Below are 21,358 nucleotides of genomic sequence, written 5' to 3'. Positions count from 1 at the left end.
AAGACTTAAGATTCCATCACTTCTGAGAGCATGATAAATGCCATGGAATCACAACATGGGCACTGATGTTAGGCTTTGTAAACAAAAATAAACTTTTGCGTCTTCGGTGAAAAATAAAGTATACGTCTTTTAAAATAACATTCTAAGACGAGATTTAAAACATAACAATGTTTGCCATTGCACCACAGCTCATGAGGACCTTTTCAAAGTGAAGATACAGCCACTGTTAGTTGTCAGATAACTTCAGACACAGAAAATACAGACAGAGAAAAGGTGTGTTAAACAAATAAGGGAGATTGTTTTGAGACTTATGAATACACAAGGAACCCAGGAGTGTATGTCTCTGGACGCGCGGTGCCAAGAACTTCAGAAGACATGAAATAACAGATGAGGAAAAACAAAGGAATACAGATATTGTTGTTTGTGCCCTTCTGCAACAATTCTCAATGCAACTATCCCTAAGAAAAAGGTTGTGGTGGCTTTCAATTGTCACACAAGGCAGGAAAAATGACAACAGTGGCTAGTGTAAGAAACATTCCTGCAATGCTTTTTATGCTCCTGCTGCTGTGTATATAATAATAATAATAATAATAATAATAGTCATACTTTTTCTTCACTGAGCTGGGGGCTGTACACTAATGGTTTGTACTCTGCCGAAGCCAAGATGCCAAGAGCTGCTGGATAAGGAGTGTGCAACCATTAATGTACAAACATGATGTAGGGGTGGTTACACTAGGGTCTAGAGAATTTCAAGTTTTATTTCAAGTGCCACAAGCCAGGGAATATTTAGTTTGTGGTGTTCAGTATGCAATATATAGAACATATTGCTACCTTTTTTTTACTTAAAAGCGATGCATTTTCCTCCATACATACACAATAGCTGGATCTTGCATCTACAATTTTGTTAATTGAAGATTACATTGTTTTCTTTGAAGTAGGAATGTGTATATTTCCTTTTATAAATATTATGATGTGTATCTTAGTACAGTGAGTCTACCATATGATACGAAAACCATATATAAATTAAATACAATGGTATTCCAAGCTAATTTGATACGATTTGATTCAGCCAATGGGATTTTTGATAGTCAGTGTACATTCCAAATAATGATATCAAATTATTTTTCATAGGAATAAAAACAAACGTATACAGTACATTGGATATCTTATTAGCCAGTTCCCCTCAGAGAAGACATTTTTCACTGAAATAGATAGTACAGAGTAGAGAGAGAGAGAGAGAGGATGACCTGCAGTGAAGGTCCACAGGTCAGATTTGAACCCGCGACCACTACAACGAAGGCCGGAGCCGAAATGGTACACGCTCTATCCACTACGCAACCGGAGAGCCCCGACTTGCTTTGTTCTTTAAACTTTGCCATCAGAGCACACGTTGTCTTCTTCTCAGTTTAGTAGTGCGGTTTATGATTACTCGTGTATCGATGCAGCCAAATCTCTAACTCTGTATTGCGGTTATCTGCACGTAGTTACTGGCTGAAACAGTGACATGCATGAATAAGTTAAGTTACTTTATTAGTCAATGGTTACATTGAAATTTGTCTTTCCGCATATCCCCTCTCAAGTTACCACACTTCGGAGGGGGTCAGAGTGCAGGGTCAGCCGTAGTACAGCGCCCCTGGAGCAGTTTGGGGTTGTCTTGCTCAAGGACACAATGGTAGAGATGGTGGGCACCGTAGACGTAATACCAACCAATACTAGTTTTACAACTAACACCGGTGCCGGGAATTGAACCAGCGACCTCACGGTTACTGGGAGGAACCAGAGACCTCATGGTTACTGGAAGGAGGAACCAGAGACCTCATGGTTACTGGAAGGAGGAACCAGAGACCTCATGGTTACTGGGAGGGACCAGAGACCTCATGGTTACTGGGAGGAGGAACCAGAGACCTCATGGTTATTGAGAGGAGGAACCAGAGACCTCATGGTTACTGGGAGGAACCAGATACCTCATGGTGACTGGTTGGCCACCTCTCCTCAAGGCCATTCTACCCAATGACTTCATCATTGCTCTTATGTGCAGCGACTGGAACAGTGTTTTGCCTGCATCACAAAACTTGAGAAAATATGACTGTGACTGAGCAGGTCACTGCCATTTATTTCTACACAAGCAGCAAAGGGGAAAAGAGCCAGCGTACAGCATTTATAGCACTCTCGAGACTTCCTCTGTCAGAACTCCAAGGCTCTGAAACACAACTTACGATCATACGCTATGAACAGAAAGATTCAGGGAAAAAGGAAACTCAACATTCCCTGTAAAGAAAAAAGCTATCGACGCAGTTTTGGGCTTTTTATTAATCTTTCAGCTCCAAGAACTGCAAAAAAAAAGTTTGTAGGGTGACACTAAACAGTTTGCAGAAAGAAAGAAAGAAAGAAAGAAAGAAAGAAAGAAAGAAAACCGAGGCTATAAGAAGAAAGAAAGAAAGAAAGAAAGAAAGAAAGAAAGAAAGAAAGAAAGAAAGAAAGAAAGAAAGAAAGAAAGAAAGAAAGAAAGAAAGAAAGAATTACACTTTCATGGGGCGCTTCGGTGGCGTAGTGGATAGAGCGCGTACCATATTGGCTCCGGCCTTTGTTGCAGTGGTCGCGGGTTCCAATCCGACCTGTGGACCTTTACCGCAGGTTATCCCGCTCTCTCTCTGTCTCCCCATTTCAACGCTGTGCTATCTAATAAAGACGAAAAATGACAAAAAATCATCTTAAAATAAATATATATATATACACTTTAATCTCAAGAGGTCCAGGTAGGCCATTGTCTCATCAACTCATCTTTCTTTGTGGAGCTTAAATAATTTTCCTGCTGGGAAAAGACAGTGCTTAGTCAGTTTAGTGTGCTGCTGCCTGTAATGGCTTTAATGTTGCAACATCAGGAGACTTGAGCCCTCCCCTGCCAACCTCTGGCAGGAATGAGATAACGCCACACAAACTGCTGACTCAGAGGGTCATTGTCCAATAGTTAAAAGCGGTGATGGCTGCTAAAGGCAGTCGCACAAATATACTTAAGGAAAACTGCTGATAAAGTTTGCTCAAAAGGCCAAGTATCTGGTAATATGAAGCTCAAATGATTTACATTCCTACATTTTACACTATAATTCACTTTTTTAATTAATTTATATAGCACTGCTAATGGACAGATGGCGGTAGAAAAACTTGGCTCTAATATTTTCCTTTTGCATTTGAGTTTCCTGTGTGATGTGGTGGGGGAAATAATTCACTTTTAATTATGACGAATTAGCTACACAATCTAGCTACTCAATCAGTCATTCAGACTCGGTGGAAAAATGACGGGATACATTTTGTCTGGCAGATAATTTGTTTTTTCCCGCAAGACTAGAGTCTATTGTCCTATCTGCGGTTGACAGCAGTGACTTATGAGAGCTGTCAGTCAAGCACGAAAACTTCATCTGACTCGGGCATCTGTTCATAAAGACGTGAACGGAGACGGGGAAGAAGTTTCATTGTTCTGTTGCAGCGGCAAATGGATTTACAAACAGAATTTTTTTTTGTCATTATTCGTACCAGACGTTCTGCGAAAAACTGTCTAGAAAAAGAGGCATTGTATTTTTTGATGTGAGCACACATTATCACAGCCGTTTAAAGCAGTTTTTGGCAAGGATTACTTTTGAACTTGGGAAGGACTGTGTTCAGCAAGGCAACCTATAAAGCAGGAAAAAAAATGTATGACCTTTGAAAAATTTGCTGATTAACGGAAGGACGGAATGACGTCAAATTTGGCAGATACATCAGTTAATATCTTTTCAGTATCTTAGATCATGCTACCAGCTCTGTGAAGCTGCACTTAGTGGTTTGACATCTTTTGAATTCTATAATTAAACGCAAATAAAAGTTAATCATGCTGATTGGGAATGTAATGTACTTGCGTATAGTATTGCAACAAATTTAGAAAAATTAACTGATGATGGCACTAAATCAAAAGTTTGAGGCTAAAATTATGATAGTAATCGTCCTCTGGAAACTATGACTGTCTCCAACATATTTCATATAATTCAATAACCTTGACGTATTTCACTCCGGACCAAAATGATGGACAAACCGCCATTGTTATCCTTTAATCTACACCGCAACTGTCGCTCAAAAGAAATGTCCAATTATTTTGTTCTGTGATCATAACCAAAAAGACAACAATGCACGGCAACTGTGCAAAACCTCTGAAACTTCTTATAGCCTCGGTATCCACTGTGAAATACAAACTAAACACATGTCTAATGCACACAGGCACATTGCTAAAACGTTGTAATATGAGGTACTTCCTTTAAAGACTTCAAAGGTTCAAACAAGCCAGGATTTAAATCTAGGCTGTGTTAGAAAGGCATACTAACGTCCTACTTATTGCTTGAGTATACTACAGTGTGAATGTTTCGACGCATCTCGCATACACAATCGATCTTTAAGTATGTAGTTAGATGTTGAGTATGTAGGAGGGAGAACGTTAGTATGGCTTTCCAGACACAGCCCTAGTTAATATCAGTGTTGCTGCTTCAATCAAAAAGTATCTGGAGTATGGCAAAGCTTAGCCGTGAAACAGGACCAATGTCTTTTCTCTGTCCCTGTTGCAGAATGCTGAAGTGTCCGTGTTTGAGGTGAACATCCGATTTGTCGGAGGTCTGCTGTCCGCCTACTACCTGTCTGGGAAAGAGGTAAGGAATTAACTCAAGCATCCTGTAGTGTTCCCTTTGCAATGAACTACTGTAGAGTGTGCGTGTGCGTGTGTGCGTGTGTGCGTGCGTGCGTGCGTGCGTGCGTGTGTGTGTGTGTGTGTGTGTGATGTAGACCTTCAAGAGCGTTCTTGTTGACTGATCAAACATATGGTACAGAGCAGAACAGAGGAAGGTGAGTGAGTGAATGAACAAGTGTTTTAAAGCGGCACAGAGTACAGACAAGAGTATCCCATTTGATGGTGCCAAGGTGAGTTCTGTTTTCTGAATATGGAAGCCTTCTTATTTGAGTTTAGTTATTTTGCTCCTCAGTAGGACACCAACCAAGCTTGAGTACTACAGAAATACACTATTGATAACTTGAAGATAGCTAAAGGATGGCCTGGAATATAACTTTTTTTCCTCAGTCGAGCTAAGGGTCTAAGGGCAGAGGGTGTGTCATATTTTGTATGGACTGTGAAGCCCACTGAGGTATATGCCTATTTGTGATATTGGGCTATACAAATAAAACTGATTTGATTTGATTTCGATTGGATTTGACCTTGGGTTGTCTAAATGGCTCCTCCTCAAAAGTTTCATTGTTGTACTTTTTAAAATATTGACTGTATTTAGGTGAAAGGGAAAAGAGAGTTGGTATTCCATTGGAAGGCAAAATGTGTTCTAAATTGTCTTGAGTGCTGGCAAATTATTGCTCTAGACTTACTTGATTCATAGAAAGGAGGGAGGAGGTGGATTCCACAGCGTGTGTGTGTGTGTGTGTGTGTGTGTGTGTGTGTGTGTGTGTGTGTGTGTGTGTGTGTGTGTGTGTGTGTGTGTGTGTGTGTGTGTGTGTGTGTGTGTGTGTGTGTGTGTGTGTGTGTGTGTGTGTGTGTGTGTGTGTGTGTGTGTGTGTGTGTGTGTGTGTGTGTGTGTGTGTGTGTGTGTGTGTGTGTGTCTGCTTAGTGACAAGAGGCTGCGAAAACAACTTCAGCAGTGTATCATTACACTCAGATTGTCTTCCCCTCTGCAAATGCAGGGATTCTGTATTACTAACTCACTTTCCCACAATATCTTCCTTTTCTATCTCTCTGTCTATTAACCGAATGCCTGGGTCTGTTAATAAATGATAAGGCTTTATCATAGAATGGATATATCTGCAAATCACCAGCAAAAAAAGCTTTTAGCACCTAAAACCTGGTAGTATTGCAATGTATTTTTTTTTCTTTTCTCGAAACTGAAATATCTTGATAGTTAATTTCTGGGATTATACTGAATGTCTTCAATCGCCTCTGCAACTGGCATTTATGCTGTTATCTGTTCTTTGATACACATGGTATACGGCTATAAACACTATCCTATAAGCGGACACATAATCTGCAACATCATTGTAGCGGTGAATGAGAATAACGAGTCAGAGACTGACTCGTTATTTGCAGGGAGCCACAGTGCAGCCAGCAGTCAGACTGTTATTTCCAAGCACAATAAGCATTTCAGTGCTTTATCACACACAGCAAGAAGTCTATTTGTCAAGCGCTGGATGTCAGGGCTAAGGTTTAAAACGGGCAATAAAAAAACACCAGTAAGAACAATCATTTAAATAACTTCCACCAGAGAAATGTTGTGATCAAAATAGCTTAACACTACTTCATGGCTTGATACCAACAACTAAAGGCTTGAATATTAAACATGTTTCTCACTTTCAGAAATTCCATAAGGCAAATTAGGCAAAAGGCAATTTAGAACAATAAGATGATATAACGCAAACCGTAAAGATTAAGCTTCGAAATGTGTTCATCTTGATCCTGAACATCGGTTTAAACTGGCGTTAAATACCAGTATCAAGTATTAACATTAATCTGCTGGTTATAGTTTTCCTAAAGTTAAGCCTTCACTATTTAGAAATTCGATACGAAGACATTTTCATTTTAGCTGGAGAAAAAAAAATCCCTTGAAGAAATAATCAGCTTCCAAAATAAAGACAGATTAATTGATCAACAACTCTGATTATAACACTACCCTTATCTTGAGATCTTGGGCAAACACAATCATGATCAAAGCTGCTACATCAGAAAGCTCCTCTAGCTCCTGGATCAGAACTGATAAACCTCTCAATGGCCCTCATTTATCAAACTTGCGTGGAAACTGGTGCAGATTCTGGCGCAAATACCTCCCTACGCCAGGTATCGCGTGGGATTTATCAAACAGTCGTATCTCGCCAATCTCGGCGTACGCCACGCCATTATTGATAAATGCAGCGGCTGAAAACAATCGTACCACGCCCCTATATTTTCTCAGTTTAGAGGCCTCGCCCAGAGGTTTTGCGACATGGATATGCGCAATACGGCACTTCCCTGAAGTAGAAATTGACAGAATAACAGCGAAAGTAGAAAAAAAGAGTTTCATTTCGGAGCATTAGCCTACAAGCAGCATCAAATAACGACAGAAGGCAGCAGTTAGGAAGGAAATAACTGCTGCGGTCAACAGCGTTGGTGTTGACTCAAAATCGCCACTAAAAAAAGCGTGTTGCTGTTCTGAAATGCAACCAACTGGGGGTGCGGGGCTGCGGGCATAATATAGCCTAAGTGGTGGAGGAGAAAAAGACGCACCAACTGTCCGGTAATGGTCCCCATAAAATAAATAGAGGTCTGCAGAGATTTGAATGATTAGAATGTATTGGCCCTTTTAGATAGCACTACTCAAAAGGGTTTTAAAAACTAAAAATAACACATTTAGCGTTTTACTGTATGACAGCATGCGCTTGGCACGAGTGGTCAGCCCGGCCGTCAGCTGCACAAGCCGACCCGGCAGCGATCAGCTGTGAGAGCGCCCACCGTCCTGCTCCACCAGCAGATAGGAACAACGTGCCGGTTAAGGTGGAAATAAATCGCTCGCTTTAGCATCAATGACACATTAAAAGAGGAACTAACATCTACAAAGTGCGTCAAATAAATAAAATTTTAAGCTGAATGTTGTGCCGTGTATTTTTTATCATAAAGAGCAGTGTAGGCCTACTACATATTTAATACTTAGGCTAACATTTTGAATGAATGCAGCCCCCGTGCCTCAGTGTCCCCCCAGCTGCTCCAAAACGGAGACAACTGCCCTTACGTGTGCGCACTATTGAATCAGCTCTCCTACTCAGTTGCACACCATAAGCTGCTCATTTTTAAGTGATTAATATCTTTATTTCGGTCTTATTTGCACTGCATTTGTATTATCTTCTAATAATTGTCCAACAAAGTCATCGGCTATCCGGCACAGCCTGCACTGCGAGTCCAAGCTGTTTTCAAATTTGCGTACACGAGCTGAGAGCTGGCGTGGGATTTGAGCGTACCCTACGCTCACGTCCATATTGATAAATGCCGAGATTTGCGTGGAAATGTACGTACACCCATTTTTCTGGTCTACGCAAGATTGATAAATGAGGGCCATTGAGTGGGAAACGGTGGAGGCCAACTGACTTCTGATCATCTATCAGCAGTCACTTTTACCTCCATTTATTTTTTATGAGAGTCAATCAGTTCAAGGCGGTATTTCATCAGCGCCTTGAGAGGGTTTCTCTCCTTCAGCTTCAAGTGAAGGGTCCCCCGAGGTCACGGAAGAGGTAGACGGATGTGTGATGGGTTCGCCTTGGTGGGACTGAAATCTCTTAATGGACAAGATGACTGAATGTCACTCTTGGTATATAGGGATTAAAAGATGGCTGGGTGGCGCTGAAGGGGTGGTGAGGAATAAAAGAACTGACAGCGTTGGTGCCTACGGGGTCCAGAGAAAAGAAATAAGGAATGTATAGAAAGGAATTGAGTTTTGCACCAGTAGAGCTCTGAAATACAGACTCAAAGACATAGCTGCATCCAATTGATTTTAACTGCATTACAACCTCTAATGAAATCCTCTTTAAATATTACACAGAGGAGGGGTGAAACTCAGAATCTTTTTTTAAATTATCTAGTATTTTCTCAATCAATTTATTAATCGCTGTGTTTGTAAAATGTCAGAAAAAAATTACTGTGGTATTCTTTAAACCCAAGGTTACGTTTTCATGTGCTTGTTTTGATCAACCAACAGTAAAAAAAAAAAAAAAAAAAAAGATATTCAGATCCATTTTTTTTTTTAAATATTTTTATCTCTCAGATAAAGTGGATCAGTACTGCAGGTATATTTTGTGGAGTGATATTTTTATAACAAAATAGCGTATTGGTCAGGACAAGGAAGACTGGTCAAGCATTATGTCATCTATGTTGACTTAACCTGACCTCAACCTGCAAACCCAAAAAGAGCACAGGTGCTTTCAGCCGAATATAAAGAGAGAAATACCAAAGATTAGAATCTGACCTTAAACAACATTCAGCCCCTTGACTTCTTCTGCATGCTGTAATGTTGCTGTCTGAATTGAAAAATAGATTTATTAGAGAAGGGATAGGAGATTTTGGCCCATTCAAGGTGTGCTATGATGAAAAACTGAATTTATTTTCTTCCCTCAGTGTGTACCCTAAATATTTCTTGGACAGTATTAGTGTCTGCCCAAGTGTCGTCCTCTGTTTAGCCTACATACATTTTATTTTATGTTCTTATATGGACAGAGTACAGACATGTCTACAACTGTTTGAGGAGTTGTCAAAGAGGTGTTGAATACATAAGTTTTGCAACTTCAAAAGGCTATATTTCCTGTAGTATGCCTACTTACACTGCAATTTTCCTTTGGAAACCTATGTTAATATGTTAGAATGGTTACATAGGCTGAAATTCATGTTCAAGTTAAATTAGCAACGGGGAACTTACGGTGACCTCCTTGGACGTAAGCCTTAGTGTTTTTACGATACCAGCAGAACTGTCATAAAGAACATTGCTTTCCTGTGCCAGCGGCATGTGCATTTGTTAAGGAAGCAAGTGAAAGAGAGACGGCAGGATACATCACAATGACGTTTTATATGTGACTATGTCGGATTAATAATGGTAATATGCAAATGTATACTTTGATCTTGTACTGTTCGGGAAACACAGGATGTTCTACTCTTCCTGCCGAAAATTATTTTGTTCCCTGGAAATCAAACCCAAGCAAAGGCATTAATAAAACCTACACACAAATCTGCTTTAATCAATAAATCTTTCACATCATTTTGTTATTAACTGCTTAAGGTCACTGAGGTGGGAGTTCTTAACACAACACCGTCTTCAATCATGCATCAGTAGGTTTGTAGTGGTACGGGCAGAATTGAGGATATTTTCGGTTCAAGGAGGATAAGGAGTCAAAGAGTGAAGAGAGGTGTTAGAGCAGGTAATGGGCTATAGAACCACTCTGTCTCTTCTAGTTGGTCCTCGTCTGGCTCTGACTCAAAGAGACGAGGGGCTTTGATGAAAATTTGATCAGTAAAAGTACAGCTGGAGCAGGGCTGCATGCACCATGCTGTCGAGGCTTTTAACGTCGCTGCCTGCATACAGATCACAGCGTGCAATCTCATCCAATGAAGAAAAGACGAAGACGGGGAGAGTCGGTATAAAGGAAGTCAATAATGTACAGAGATATGAACAAAATAAAAGGCAGCAGTGTTTCTAATAATTAAAGCCAAAGGAGGCAAGGGCAGAGAAAGGACATACCGCAGCAATTACAAAAACAATAGGATGCAGGAAGCAGGAAGCACTGCACAATGGAAGGTATTGTGTCGAACAATGAAAGAAGGGTAATTTGGGTAGCTGCTGCAATAGCTTTGTAACAAAGTCTAGAGTTCCTTATACCCCTTTTTATAGCGCGTCCAAATGTATTACCATGATATCTTCTGTATGTTTTCTATTCGTATGTATGCCTATTTATTTATTGCATGATGTAAAAAGCAAAACAAATTGCATTGGTCAATCATTGTGCAGGGTCAACCATGTCACAGAGCCCCTGGAGCAGTTAGTTTGGGGTTAAGTGCCTTTCTCAAGGACACAATGGTAGAGATGGTCGGCACCGTCAATGTAATAGCAGCCACCACAAGATGAGAAGGAAAAAATTTGAACGTTTTCCAAATGATATTTTCTGAGATGTGATTTATAAAAGAGGAATGAATGAACAGAAGTAGGAATGTAATTAGGAATGGGGTGGATGAAGCGTATTAAATAAGTTTTAATTAAAATGATACAGAAACACTGAAACAGATGTTACTCTTTGAAGTGCTGCTGGATTCATAGGTATTCACTCCTCATATGTAATCACTACAAACCCATTAAAATCATTAAAGCAATGTCCTCACGAAATGATTGTATTGAAAGTGAGTGAAGTGTTATATAATTCAAATTGGAGTGTGGGAGAATCAACAAATCCTTTAGTGTGAAGATCTGCTTTTTGAAATGTGCTGTAATTCGTAATAAGAGGAGGTTCTCATCCCCCTTCCAAACCCCCTCATGATCAAATGATTGTCATGAACAACAATGATGCTTGATTGTGATGAAAGCTAATCCAGATCTCTGTTAGTGTCTGACAGAGTAATCTGGTGATTGGAGAGATGAGTGTCCCGAGAGCCTCTTTCATCCCATGGAACACAAGCCAGATTATAATGAATATCCTGTCGTTGTTTAAACCAAAGCAACGGCTTGATTTTCTAAGGTGTTTTGTGGACTTCCTTTAGACACAGAGAAGAATTAAAACACTGACAACTGAACTGAATGGACATTTATGATATTGATGAAAAATGAAAATTCCGGAAGCAAAGAAGTTTAATTTTTTGATCATGAAATGCAGACTTAGTCAACCGTAAAGAGATGCCTCTGAAGGAATTGCGAGAGATGGGGGCAAAACCCCTACAGTGCTTTTTAAAGTTCCTAAAATGCTTCCTCAAGTTCAGCCGAGCTAAAGAGTAGGCATTTTTATTTATTTATAGTATTTTAAGTAAAAAATGCCCTCTTTCAAAAGGCCTACCCCAGGCGCTGTTGAGGAATAATTCCCGGTTAAAAAAATTTGTTTTGATTTTGGCCTATTCAAAGTAACTTGAAAGAACGCCAGCAACACACCCCAACACATCTGATTTGGCTTGGTACAGTTTGAATGTTCCATGGATTTTTTTTGTGGCATGAACAACAAAAATATAGCTAAAATTGTCTTCCTTTTGCCAGCCCTTGATTAATTTCCTTTATACTTTCAGTGATTTGATGAAACGGCACAAATCTGGCTCAGGACAGAACGGCATGACTTTGCCAATTCTTTCTGCTAATTGATTTGTTCTCTCTTCGGAAGTATATTCACAAACCTCAGCAGACTCTGATCCGCAATCAGGCAAACACTCGCTTTCATGGTCTTTGATCAAATCATACACTGACTGATGCCAGTTCTAAAAGACTGTGAGTGGACTGTGGTAATAATTTTACTGGTTGTTGCGATACAACACTAGTCTTTTTCCTACCTCAGCTACTGAGGTGCCAACCAGATTAACTTGTATGGCAACATCAGTATTTATTATAAATTGTAAAGTAGATCTCAAATTTTTCTGTAGTACGACGATATTTATTCAAAATCGTCAATATATTGTTCCCGTAAATGCCTCAAAAGAGAAAAGTTATATCTCATTTTGCTTCCTGCATTTCGACTACCAGAGGCTACAAATATCTCTATAATAAATATAGTTCTCCTGACGGTGATTACAAGTAGAAGGCTAGTAGTATAAAAAATATATATATATCTCCCCGTCAAACAGGTGCATTCATGGTATGATATGACATTAAATGCAGCATTACACGGAACAAGAGATCAGCCAATATCAATGTGGTGAATCCACAAGGCCAATTGTGATTGTGACAAGCTTAAAGACTAGTAGCAGTTCTCGCAATTACATTTAGAAAGACATTGAGGAGTCTACATGTAGATCAATTTAGATGTGTTTTCTCTGCCATATATCTGACAGGTTGGTTACTAGCCAGTTTCCTCAATAGTTATGGAGACAGCTATTTGAAAATGTCTTAAGTTAAACAGTTAGATATGCTTTATTAACATTTGTCACTTGGATGTCTAACTTGACACTTCACACTTTGCTATGGACCCTTGATAGCCTTGAGTTAACAGCACCTAAATGACTTGGGCCTCTTTTGTGAGTGAAAGTTAGAACCAAAGCAATTAACATTTACATGTCCCAGCAAATTGTTACAATTTGCGTACTGCCAGCAGTTTAAAGATGTTCACTCTTGGCTCTTATGTTACTGTGTGATTCATTATTCAACATTTAGTGTTAGCCCTGAGTGAATGGATAATGAGTCATTAGTAAAATTAGGCTATGTTAACCATGGGCTTTCTATGGCCTATGATTTAAGTTAGCCCAGGGGGGAGTCACTCACAAACACAAATGTGAAAAAAAGATGAATTTGAAATCAAACCAAATATGCACTGACAGGAGAGCATGCCTCTTAAGTCCACTGATACTAACATGAACTCTGCTTCACCTACTTGAGTGTCCACTTAGGGACCATGGTGGTATTCAAAATAACCATAACCAGCGTCCTAATGGAACTACAGCTCCGGAAAATTTAAGAGACCACTCCAAATGTTCATTGTCACTTGTTTTACTCTTAAGAGGCATATGTTTGAGTAAAATTAACATTTTGATTTTATAGTATAAACTACTGACAACATTTCTACCAAAATCACAATAAAAAATATTTTGATTTAGAGCATTTTCACAAGTAATATAGAGATAAAGATTTAAGGAAAATCTAGACTGGTCACTTAATTTTTTCCGGGACTGTATACATATCTGTGTGCTATTCAGATGCGTATGTTTAAGTAGAAGCAGAAAGAAACATGTATGATATTGTTGGAGAGGATATGTTGTTCGGCATGTTGTTTGTTCAGTATGTAACATCTGTTTCCCTCGTGTTTGATCTCAACGAGTATCACACTGTAATTTTTAGACAAATCCGAAACAAAACATAAAATCCAGACCTACAGGTACCTTCAACACATTAAACACACCAACCTCCAACCTCGTCTGAAGGTGGAGAGAGAGAGAGACACCATTAGATCAGAGATCTGAGACAAACAAAAAGGATGAGGGAATGAATTATCTAGTAGTCTGGAGAAAGAGAGGGATGTGGTGCAGACCTCAGCCACTGGCTCAGATAATGGAAATACAGCAAACGGAGAAGAAGAGTGTATGATAGTAGGTGGATGGCTGGCAAGATAAATGGTTTTACGTTCAGGAGAGTTAGCATGATTTAGGGAAACGGGGATTGAATGAGGCAAGAAGCTGCAGGGCCATAGTATCAGAATTTGGAATGAAAAAAGTTACAGAGGAAATTCATTGGTCAAAAAACTTATTTTTATTTTCTTGAGTAAATTCTTATTCCACAATGTTACATTATTTGATTAAAACTTTTAGTGCATATACAGCTCCGGAAAAACATTAAGAGACCACTCCAAATGTTCAGTGTCTCTTCTTTTACTCTTTAGAGGCATATTTTTGAGTAAAATTAACATTTTGATTTTATGATATAAACTACTGACCACATTTCTACCAAATTCACAATAAAAATATTGTCATTTTCAATAAGTTATGTAGAAGATTTAAGAAAAATCCAGACTGGTCTCTTAATTTTTTCCAGGGCTGTATATGTTTTTCAAGGTCAATAAGAAAACCTACGGTGGTAGTATTCCGACATAAAGGACTGTCAAATTGCGTGATAAAACCAGGGATTAAGAGAAGTCAGGCTTTCTACTGTGAGTGTGTTTGAACTGAATGTAGAGTGGACACCTACGGGCAGACTCCGCATTTGACGCAAACGTACACACACAGGCACGAACAAAGAGACAGCCGAGAGCAACCCTCGCTGACAGACCTCCTCCCGAGACACTGACAATCGAATCAGACAACCCGGCCGTCGAGCGTGATACACACTCACTCACGCACACATTCACCGCTCACTATTTACTCTATACCACTTCACTGTGCAGCCACCTGATAGAAGGGAGATCAGGATGGACGGATAGATGGATGGATGGATAGATAGATAGATGGATAGATGGATAGATGGATAGATGGATAGATACGTAGATAGATAGGTTACTGCTCATTTCATTCACTATTTTAAATATTTTCTGTTGTGTATCTCAGTGGATAGAGCAAGGCACTGTCATGTCATATAACATGTAGGCATGGCACTGTAGCTTAATTTGGACAGACTTAAAAGCATCAACCAAATGTAGCGTGTTTCCAAATATGTACTACTATTGAAATAGTTATTTCAATAAATGCGTCTATATTTGTCCATCTTATGTAAATGCTCTCGAACAGTTATTAAAGATTCAACTATTTTGCATGTTCTTCCCTATGTTCTTGTGAATTCCCATTTGGATGATTTAAGTTCCGTCCATGTCTTTGAGCATGCGATGTGATTGAAAAATCTAGGCTGTGCATTAGAGCTCCGAATGCATACAGCTCCGGAAGAAAATTAAGAGACCACTCCAAATGTTCAGTGTCTCTTGTTTTACTATTTATAGGTGTATGTTTCAGTAGAATGACCATTTTGGTTTTATAATATAAACAACTGACAACATTTCTACTAAATTCTAATACATTTTTTTGTCATTAAGAGTATTTCAATAAGTTATGTAGAGATGAAGCATTAAGAAAAATCCAGACTGGTCTCTTAATTTTTTCCAGGGCTGTATGTGCATAGGCTGGTAAACCTTCAAGAGTGCATACTGTACTTGGTTTTGCTTAATGCATCTGTTCTCTTTATATTCCTGAGGGGAAACAGCGGGACATAGTAGATAGGACGGGGATCTGTGGTAGAGTTTCCTACTGTGCTTAATTTTTTTTTAAATCTTACTAAGAAGAATGCAGTTAAAACCCTTATGGCACGACAGTAAGATGTTTAAAAATGTGAGTATGGAAGTGAAAAATGTAATACAAAAGACCTACAGGAAATGAGCCCCAGGGTTGTTTTGCCAGGCTTTATACTAAATTAAGAAATCTCCATCTTGACAAGTTTGACGGCAAAGTATCTGTTATGCCTCAGACATAACAAAACAAATTATAGATGTGCATTCAACTTTATGATATGACGAGTTGCCTGGTGATTGTAGAGACTGCCTTGCAAATGTAATGTTTCGAAAGCCAAATCTCTATTTTTAATCTATTTAATTAGTCGATCTGCAATTATTTTGACAGTCAAATTTATTTTTCATGCCAATGTCTAAACACTCTCCGGCTATAACTTCTCAAACGCTGGAATTTGAATCTTTTCATCTGTCTTGTGTAAATGTTCAATTAATATCTTTCAGTGCAGGGATTTGAGTTGGAAGAATTAATAACACATCTTTGGTTTTGGTAAGCTGTGTTTGATCTTTTCGATGAATGTCCATCCATCCATAATAAGCTATTTAAACTTTTACCCTTCCATCTTCCTGGCCCTGATACAGACATACACACTCAGTCTCACAGGCAGTGGCAAGTTCATTGACACAAAACCACCCACAATGTAATCCCATCTCTGACCCCTCGCTGTGCAGGTCAGCTCAACAACCTGCAATACAGACCATTGACAGCTCTCAGACACACACACACACACACACACACACACACACACACACACACACACACACACACACACACACACACACACACACACACAGTGTTACAGTGTGTTGGGTGGAGCTGACATACAAGCATTCAATCCTTAGGAAATCCCATTCACTCAGTGAGAAAATTGGCTTTAGGAGTGAATCAGAAAAAACAGCCCCCCCCCCCCCATCCCCTTTTGGCCATCTCTTGCTATCCTCCTGCTGTGCCTGAGTTAAAGCTCCTTACACACACACACATACACACACACACACACACGCCGACATGCATCCATAGACACACATACACACACACGGCCATATAAGTAAAGGTTATTTACCAACCGTAGAGAATGAATTTTCTGGATATCTATCTTAATCTCTTTTTAGACCGGTCTAATCTGTTCTGAGGAGAGAGAGAAAGAGAGAGAGAGAGAGAGAGAGACGGAGACGGCTAAAGATGGAAGGAAGAGGATTGAGGGCAGGGAAGAGGAAAAAAAAGCTTCTGACCTATATCACACACACTGTCTACTCATACCTTTTCCTCTATTGGCTATTGCTGATTTGCTGTATAGGTTCGCAATTTAGTTGTTTTAACTTACACATGGAAGAGTATGTTTTATCCGTATTGTTATACTTTCATTGTATATACTTTTAGAGAATCTAAGTATAAAAAATATATACAGTAAATAATATAACATTGCCCATTGTGTTTTCCTTGGGCTCAACTAGCTAAAGTCTTCAAATCGTTCAATTAGCACAATTTGTCTGTGCAACAGTGAAATACCTTAAAATATCTTATTTACAATGATATAAAGTAGAGTGACACAAATGTTCTCTGGGTAAGGTAAGGCAGTAACAAAGGTTGTGTCTAGTATTCAGTTTTTATATTGGCTCAGTTGTTCAGGTTAACATTGAATTTTTCGTCCCATAAATATGTCAACTATAAGTATCGTTAATAAACATGCCACAGTATCCAACTCTTATTGCGTCTGATTAAAGGAGTGAAAAGTAGCCCGAGTCTCCAACTGTAATGGCTTTAAACAAAGGCCGGTCTTTGTTGTGCCTCTAATAGTACAAAGCTCACATCCGTGTAACATCAAAGAGAAAATACGGACTAAAATAGACCCTGTAGAGCCATAGAGAGGCATAAATGAACAAGTCACTGTCAGGGCTTATTCCTTGCTGTAGTAACATGACTAAAGTTAAATAAAATATGAATGGTAACATGAAATAAAAAGTAACTGTCGAATCAAGAGACAGTTAGGATGATAGTAGAAATATAGAGAGGTTAACTGGAGAGCTAAATATAGGTCTATGATTATGTAAATGTATTTGATATGCAAACAATATTGCACTATTTTTAAGATGTATTTACTAATGTTATGTGTTGCCAAATTCCAAAATAACCGTTTTTCATTTCATAAAATATACCAAATAAATAAAATAGATTGATGGATAAATACCCCATGCTGAGATTTTCGGCTGTTTTTGAACGCACACACACAAACACACACACACACGGCACTGTATGTCCTCATATGATTGTGCTGTTATTTCAACATGGTGGAAGGACAATGCCCCTGCAATCCTCAAACTGACAGAAATGTCAGACATAAACACGCACACACACACGCTCTCACACACTCTTTCGCACTCACTGACACACACACACACACACATTCACACAAACACACACACACACGGCACTGTATGTCCTCTTATGATTGTGCTGATGATGCTGATGATGATTGTGCTTATGATTGTACACATTCACACAAACACACACACACACGCGCTCTCACACACTCTTTCGCACACACTTACGCACTCACTGACACACACACACACACACACACACATACACGCACACACAGAGACGTATGTTAAAGGTAACAATGCCATGCGGGGAATTGAAGTTGTAACCCTGCCAAGGTTGTATTTCCTTCAGAGGCCGGCTGACCAAAACCACTTTAGATAAGAAAACTTGCTTCAGTGACTCAGTAGATGAAGGGGAAGACACACACACACTCACTCACACTCACTCACACACACACACACACACACACACACACACACACACACACACACACACACACACACACACACACACACACACATTGATTGGATCACTGATTACGAAAGACTGGGAAAGGGAACAGCAATTAAGTGTAGCAAGAGTCATTTCACTGTATGAGTGAACATGTGTATGTTCAAAGATCATTGCAAGTCTTACAACAGTTTATGGTCACCTATCTGTAGTCAAACCCCTAACCCTGAATACACACTACATTTGTTTTTCATTCCTTATCTTTATCCACCTTAAACACTCACCTGTATGCACACATTCACACTATACCTCATACAATGTTCCTCACTGGCTGAAAGAGTAATGGCCTAGACTGCATGGTGTCATTAGCCTGGTCTTGCCAGACCATCGTACTTAATTTAATTTGTACATAAGGTCTGGAATCGCTCAATTGAAAAAAGTAAACTCACTTTAAGGCGAGTGTCTGTTGAAGTTTGAAACTATTGGATCTGCCCAGTGCCACTCTGGATCTGCCAACCAATCGCACAACGTTTGGTCGTTACGTCATGCGCCGGCTTCTGAATATAACTGAAACTGTCGCACTGTCAACATCATTGTTCTTAGCCACTCCCTCTGTTCGCTGATTTGACCGGTATAAGAGAAAACCCTCGAATATATACTGCGAACCAAGACTGACTACTGAAGGGAGATTAAAATTGAGCAGAAGTAGGTAGGCGGGCGGTGCCAGGCTATGGTGTTATTGCAATACCCGACAGAATTGTGTCTTTGTATGGAGAGTTGAGGATAACTGTCTATGTTGGCACTTTCTATTAGCCAACTGTAATACTTTGGGATGAGGTGGAATTGTTCCTGTGACAGTGACAGTAATCTGGTTTTCATAGAGCTAGTATTCTCACGTTGCTTTCACCTGAATTCACACAGTATAATGATTCATTCCCTTATGTTGATTTGAGCCTGTTGTTCGAATAGATATTTTGACAGTTTTTGACAGTCTTCATTTCCGGGCACCATTATATGCATATTTAATATTGAAATATGTTCCTTGCAACCTCTACCCTGCTTAATGTATTTCATTGGTAAAAAAAAAAAAAATTGTCCAGTGTTATGGAATTAGCTTACCGAGCAGACAGCAAACTTGGGCTTTAATAATTCATGTTACATTCTAACACACAACACACACACACACACACACACACACACACACACACACACACACACACACACACACACACACACACACACACACATACACACACACACACACAATTAACTGTGTGTGTGTCTAGGATCGGGCATTGTATTCCCTTTGGACCGGTCTGTTGCATTGTTCCTGCAGTGCATTATTAGTAGACAGTTTTATCCTTATTCTGTATTGAAAACACACACACACACACACACACAGATGGAAACACGCAGCCACTCACAGCAGTGCACTGCCTGACAAAGAGTAAATTGGCTTAGTCAATAGGGTCACACATAGACCACACAGAGTCCTTCATCTATCGTGTGTGTGTGTGTGTGTGTGTGTGTGTGTGTGTGTGTGTGTCTATCTGTGTGCCTGTCTGTGTCTGCGTGTGTCTATCTGTGTGTGTCTGTGTGCCTGAAAGCATCTCATTCCAGTAGTTGTGCGGTCTGACTTAGGAGCCTGCTAACAACTACACACACACACACACACACACAGAAGATGAAGCCAGTTTCTCCTCCAGCCGTGTGTTGACAGACTGTGTAATTGCTCCAGCACACTTTGCTTTATTTCCCCCTCTCACTTGTCCTTTTGTCCTGTGTCTTCACACACACACACACACACACACACACACACACACACACACACACACACACACACACACACACACACACACACACACACACACAGACACACAGACACACAGAGCAGTAGAGGCCATGCCCGTATTTGTAAGTAATTTCTGCTGTGTAACATTTGAACCTCTACCAACAAAAAAGGAAGAAATGCTGCAGTGGCTTTGGGCTGTTAAATGGGAGGGATTGCTTTAAAAGTCCAAGTGAAAACTCCTCTATACAACCCTCTCCTCACCCGCTGTATTGTAGCCTTACAAACAGGCTGTATTGACTCCTGCTATAATAACATTATCAATATCTTATCATCATTTATGTAGCCGGTTTAGATTAAGACAGGGATCAGCTTTATCTTTTTATTCCTTCTTTCATATCCATTAAGTTTGCTACTCCAGACATACACACAGCAAGAACAGACACTACTGCATTGCCTGTTGCAGCATGATAACACCAACCCAGCACAGCTGTTTTAGTGCAGAAACACTCCCTGCGTTCCAATTCACATACTCTTTCTTTTTACTACACTACATACTAAAGTACAAAAGAGTTTTAGGGCCACAGGAGAGAAAAAAAAATCATATAAGGAAGAGTTTTTTTTTCATTATGTCGAGAAATGTCAAGAATAAAGGCGAATACTCCAAAATTCTATTGGAGTTAGTTGGGCATCTGTGTATTTTCAGCATACTACAATTGACGTTCATGTATTGGGACATCTTAAATCCTTTTCTGGCATACTAAATAGTAGAGAAGTATGGGGATTGGAACGTAGGGACTGTTGCTTTTCGACTGGCCCAGGTCAGAGATCCAACGCTATGACCCAAAAACCATCCAATTTATCATCCAAGAAAGTTCTCTTGAGTTTTGGTGAAGGATTTAATTTTTTTGGTTATTGCATTTTGACTGAATCTTCACTAGCTGCTCCAGAGGGGAACAGAGCAGGAAAAGATGGGGAGGGAAAAACCTTTTAAATGTTTTAATGACTGAAATATCATCAGAGAGCCTCACTCCTCTTAAAAGCAACGAGAGGATATTTCTCAACTGCAAAATAAAATGTCTGCAGTGGAAGGATTAAAGAGTTACTTTTGGCTGTGAAAAACAAAGCTACCATGTTAGGTTTTTGCTGTTTTCTTTATCTTTACTTGTAAATATTTGATACGTTTGTGAGGCTTCCTGGCTCGGTCTGTGTTAACATTGGTGTTATTTACTCATGATCAAGGATCTTTAGAATACCCTTAAAGGGGAAGAACATTTAAATATGCGCCCTATTCTCCTTATTGTGGCCATCTAGACAGGCCAGGTTTG

At 39.6% G+C, this 21,358-nt stretch overlaps 1 protein-coding gene across 2 annotated transcripts in view; it reads left to right on the top strand.

The window, feature by feature from the left end:
• man1a1 (mannosidase, alpha, class 1A, member 1) overlaps window positions 1-21,358 on the top strand; it is a 134,234-nt gene that overhangs the window by 59,159 nt on the left and 53,717 nt on the right. For both annotated transcript variants that reach the window (XR_013845364.1, XM_080047908.1), the window contains exon 4: window positions 4,590-4,670. Coding sequence is in view for 1 of the 2 variants with exons in the window: in XM_080047908.1 (XP_079904034.1) it covers window positions 4,590-4,670 (81 nt within the window). In the remaining variant the exon portion in view is untranslated. The remainder of the gene's footprint in view (window positions 1-4,589; window positions 4,671-21,358) is intronic.

The sequence above is a fragment of the Ammodytes marinus genome, assembly GCF_949987685.1.
Source record: "Ammodytes marinus genome assembly, chromosome: 19".
Lineage (NCBI taxonomy): Eukaryota > Metazoa > Chordata > Actinopteri > Uranoscopiformes > Ammodytidae > Ammodytes > Ammodytes marinus.
This window is presented reverse-complemented; position numbering and strand designations above follow the sequence as displayed.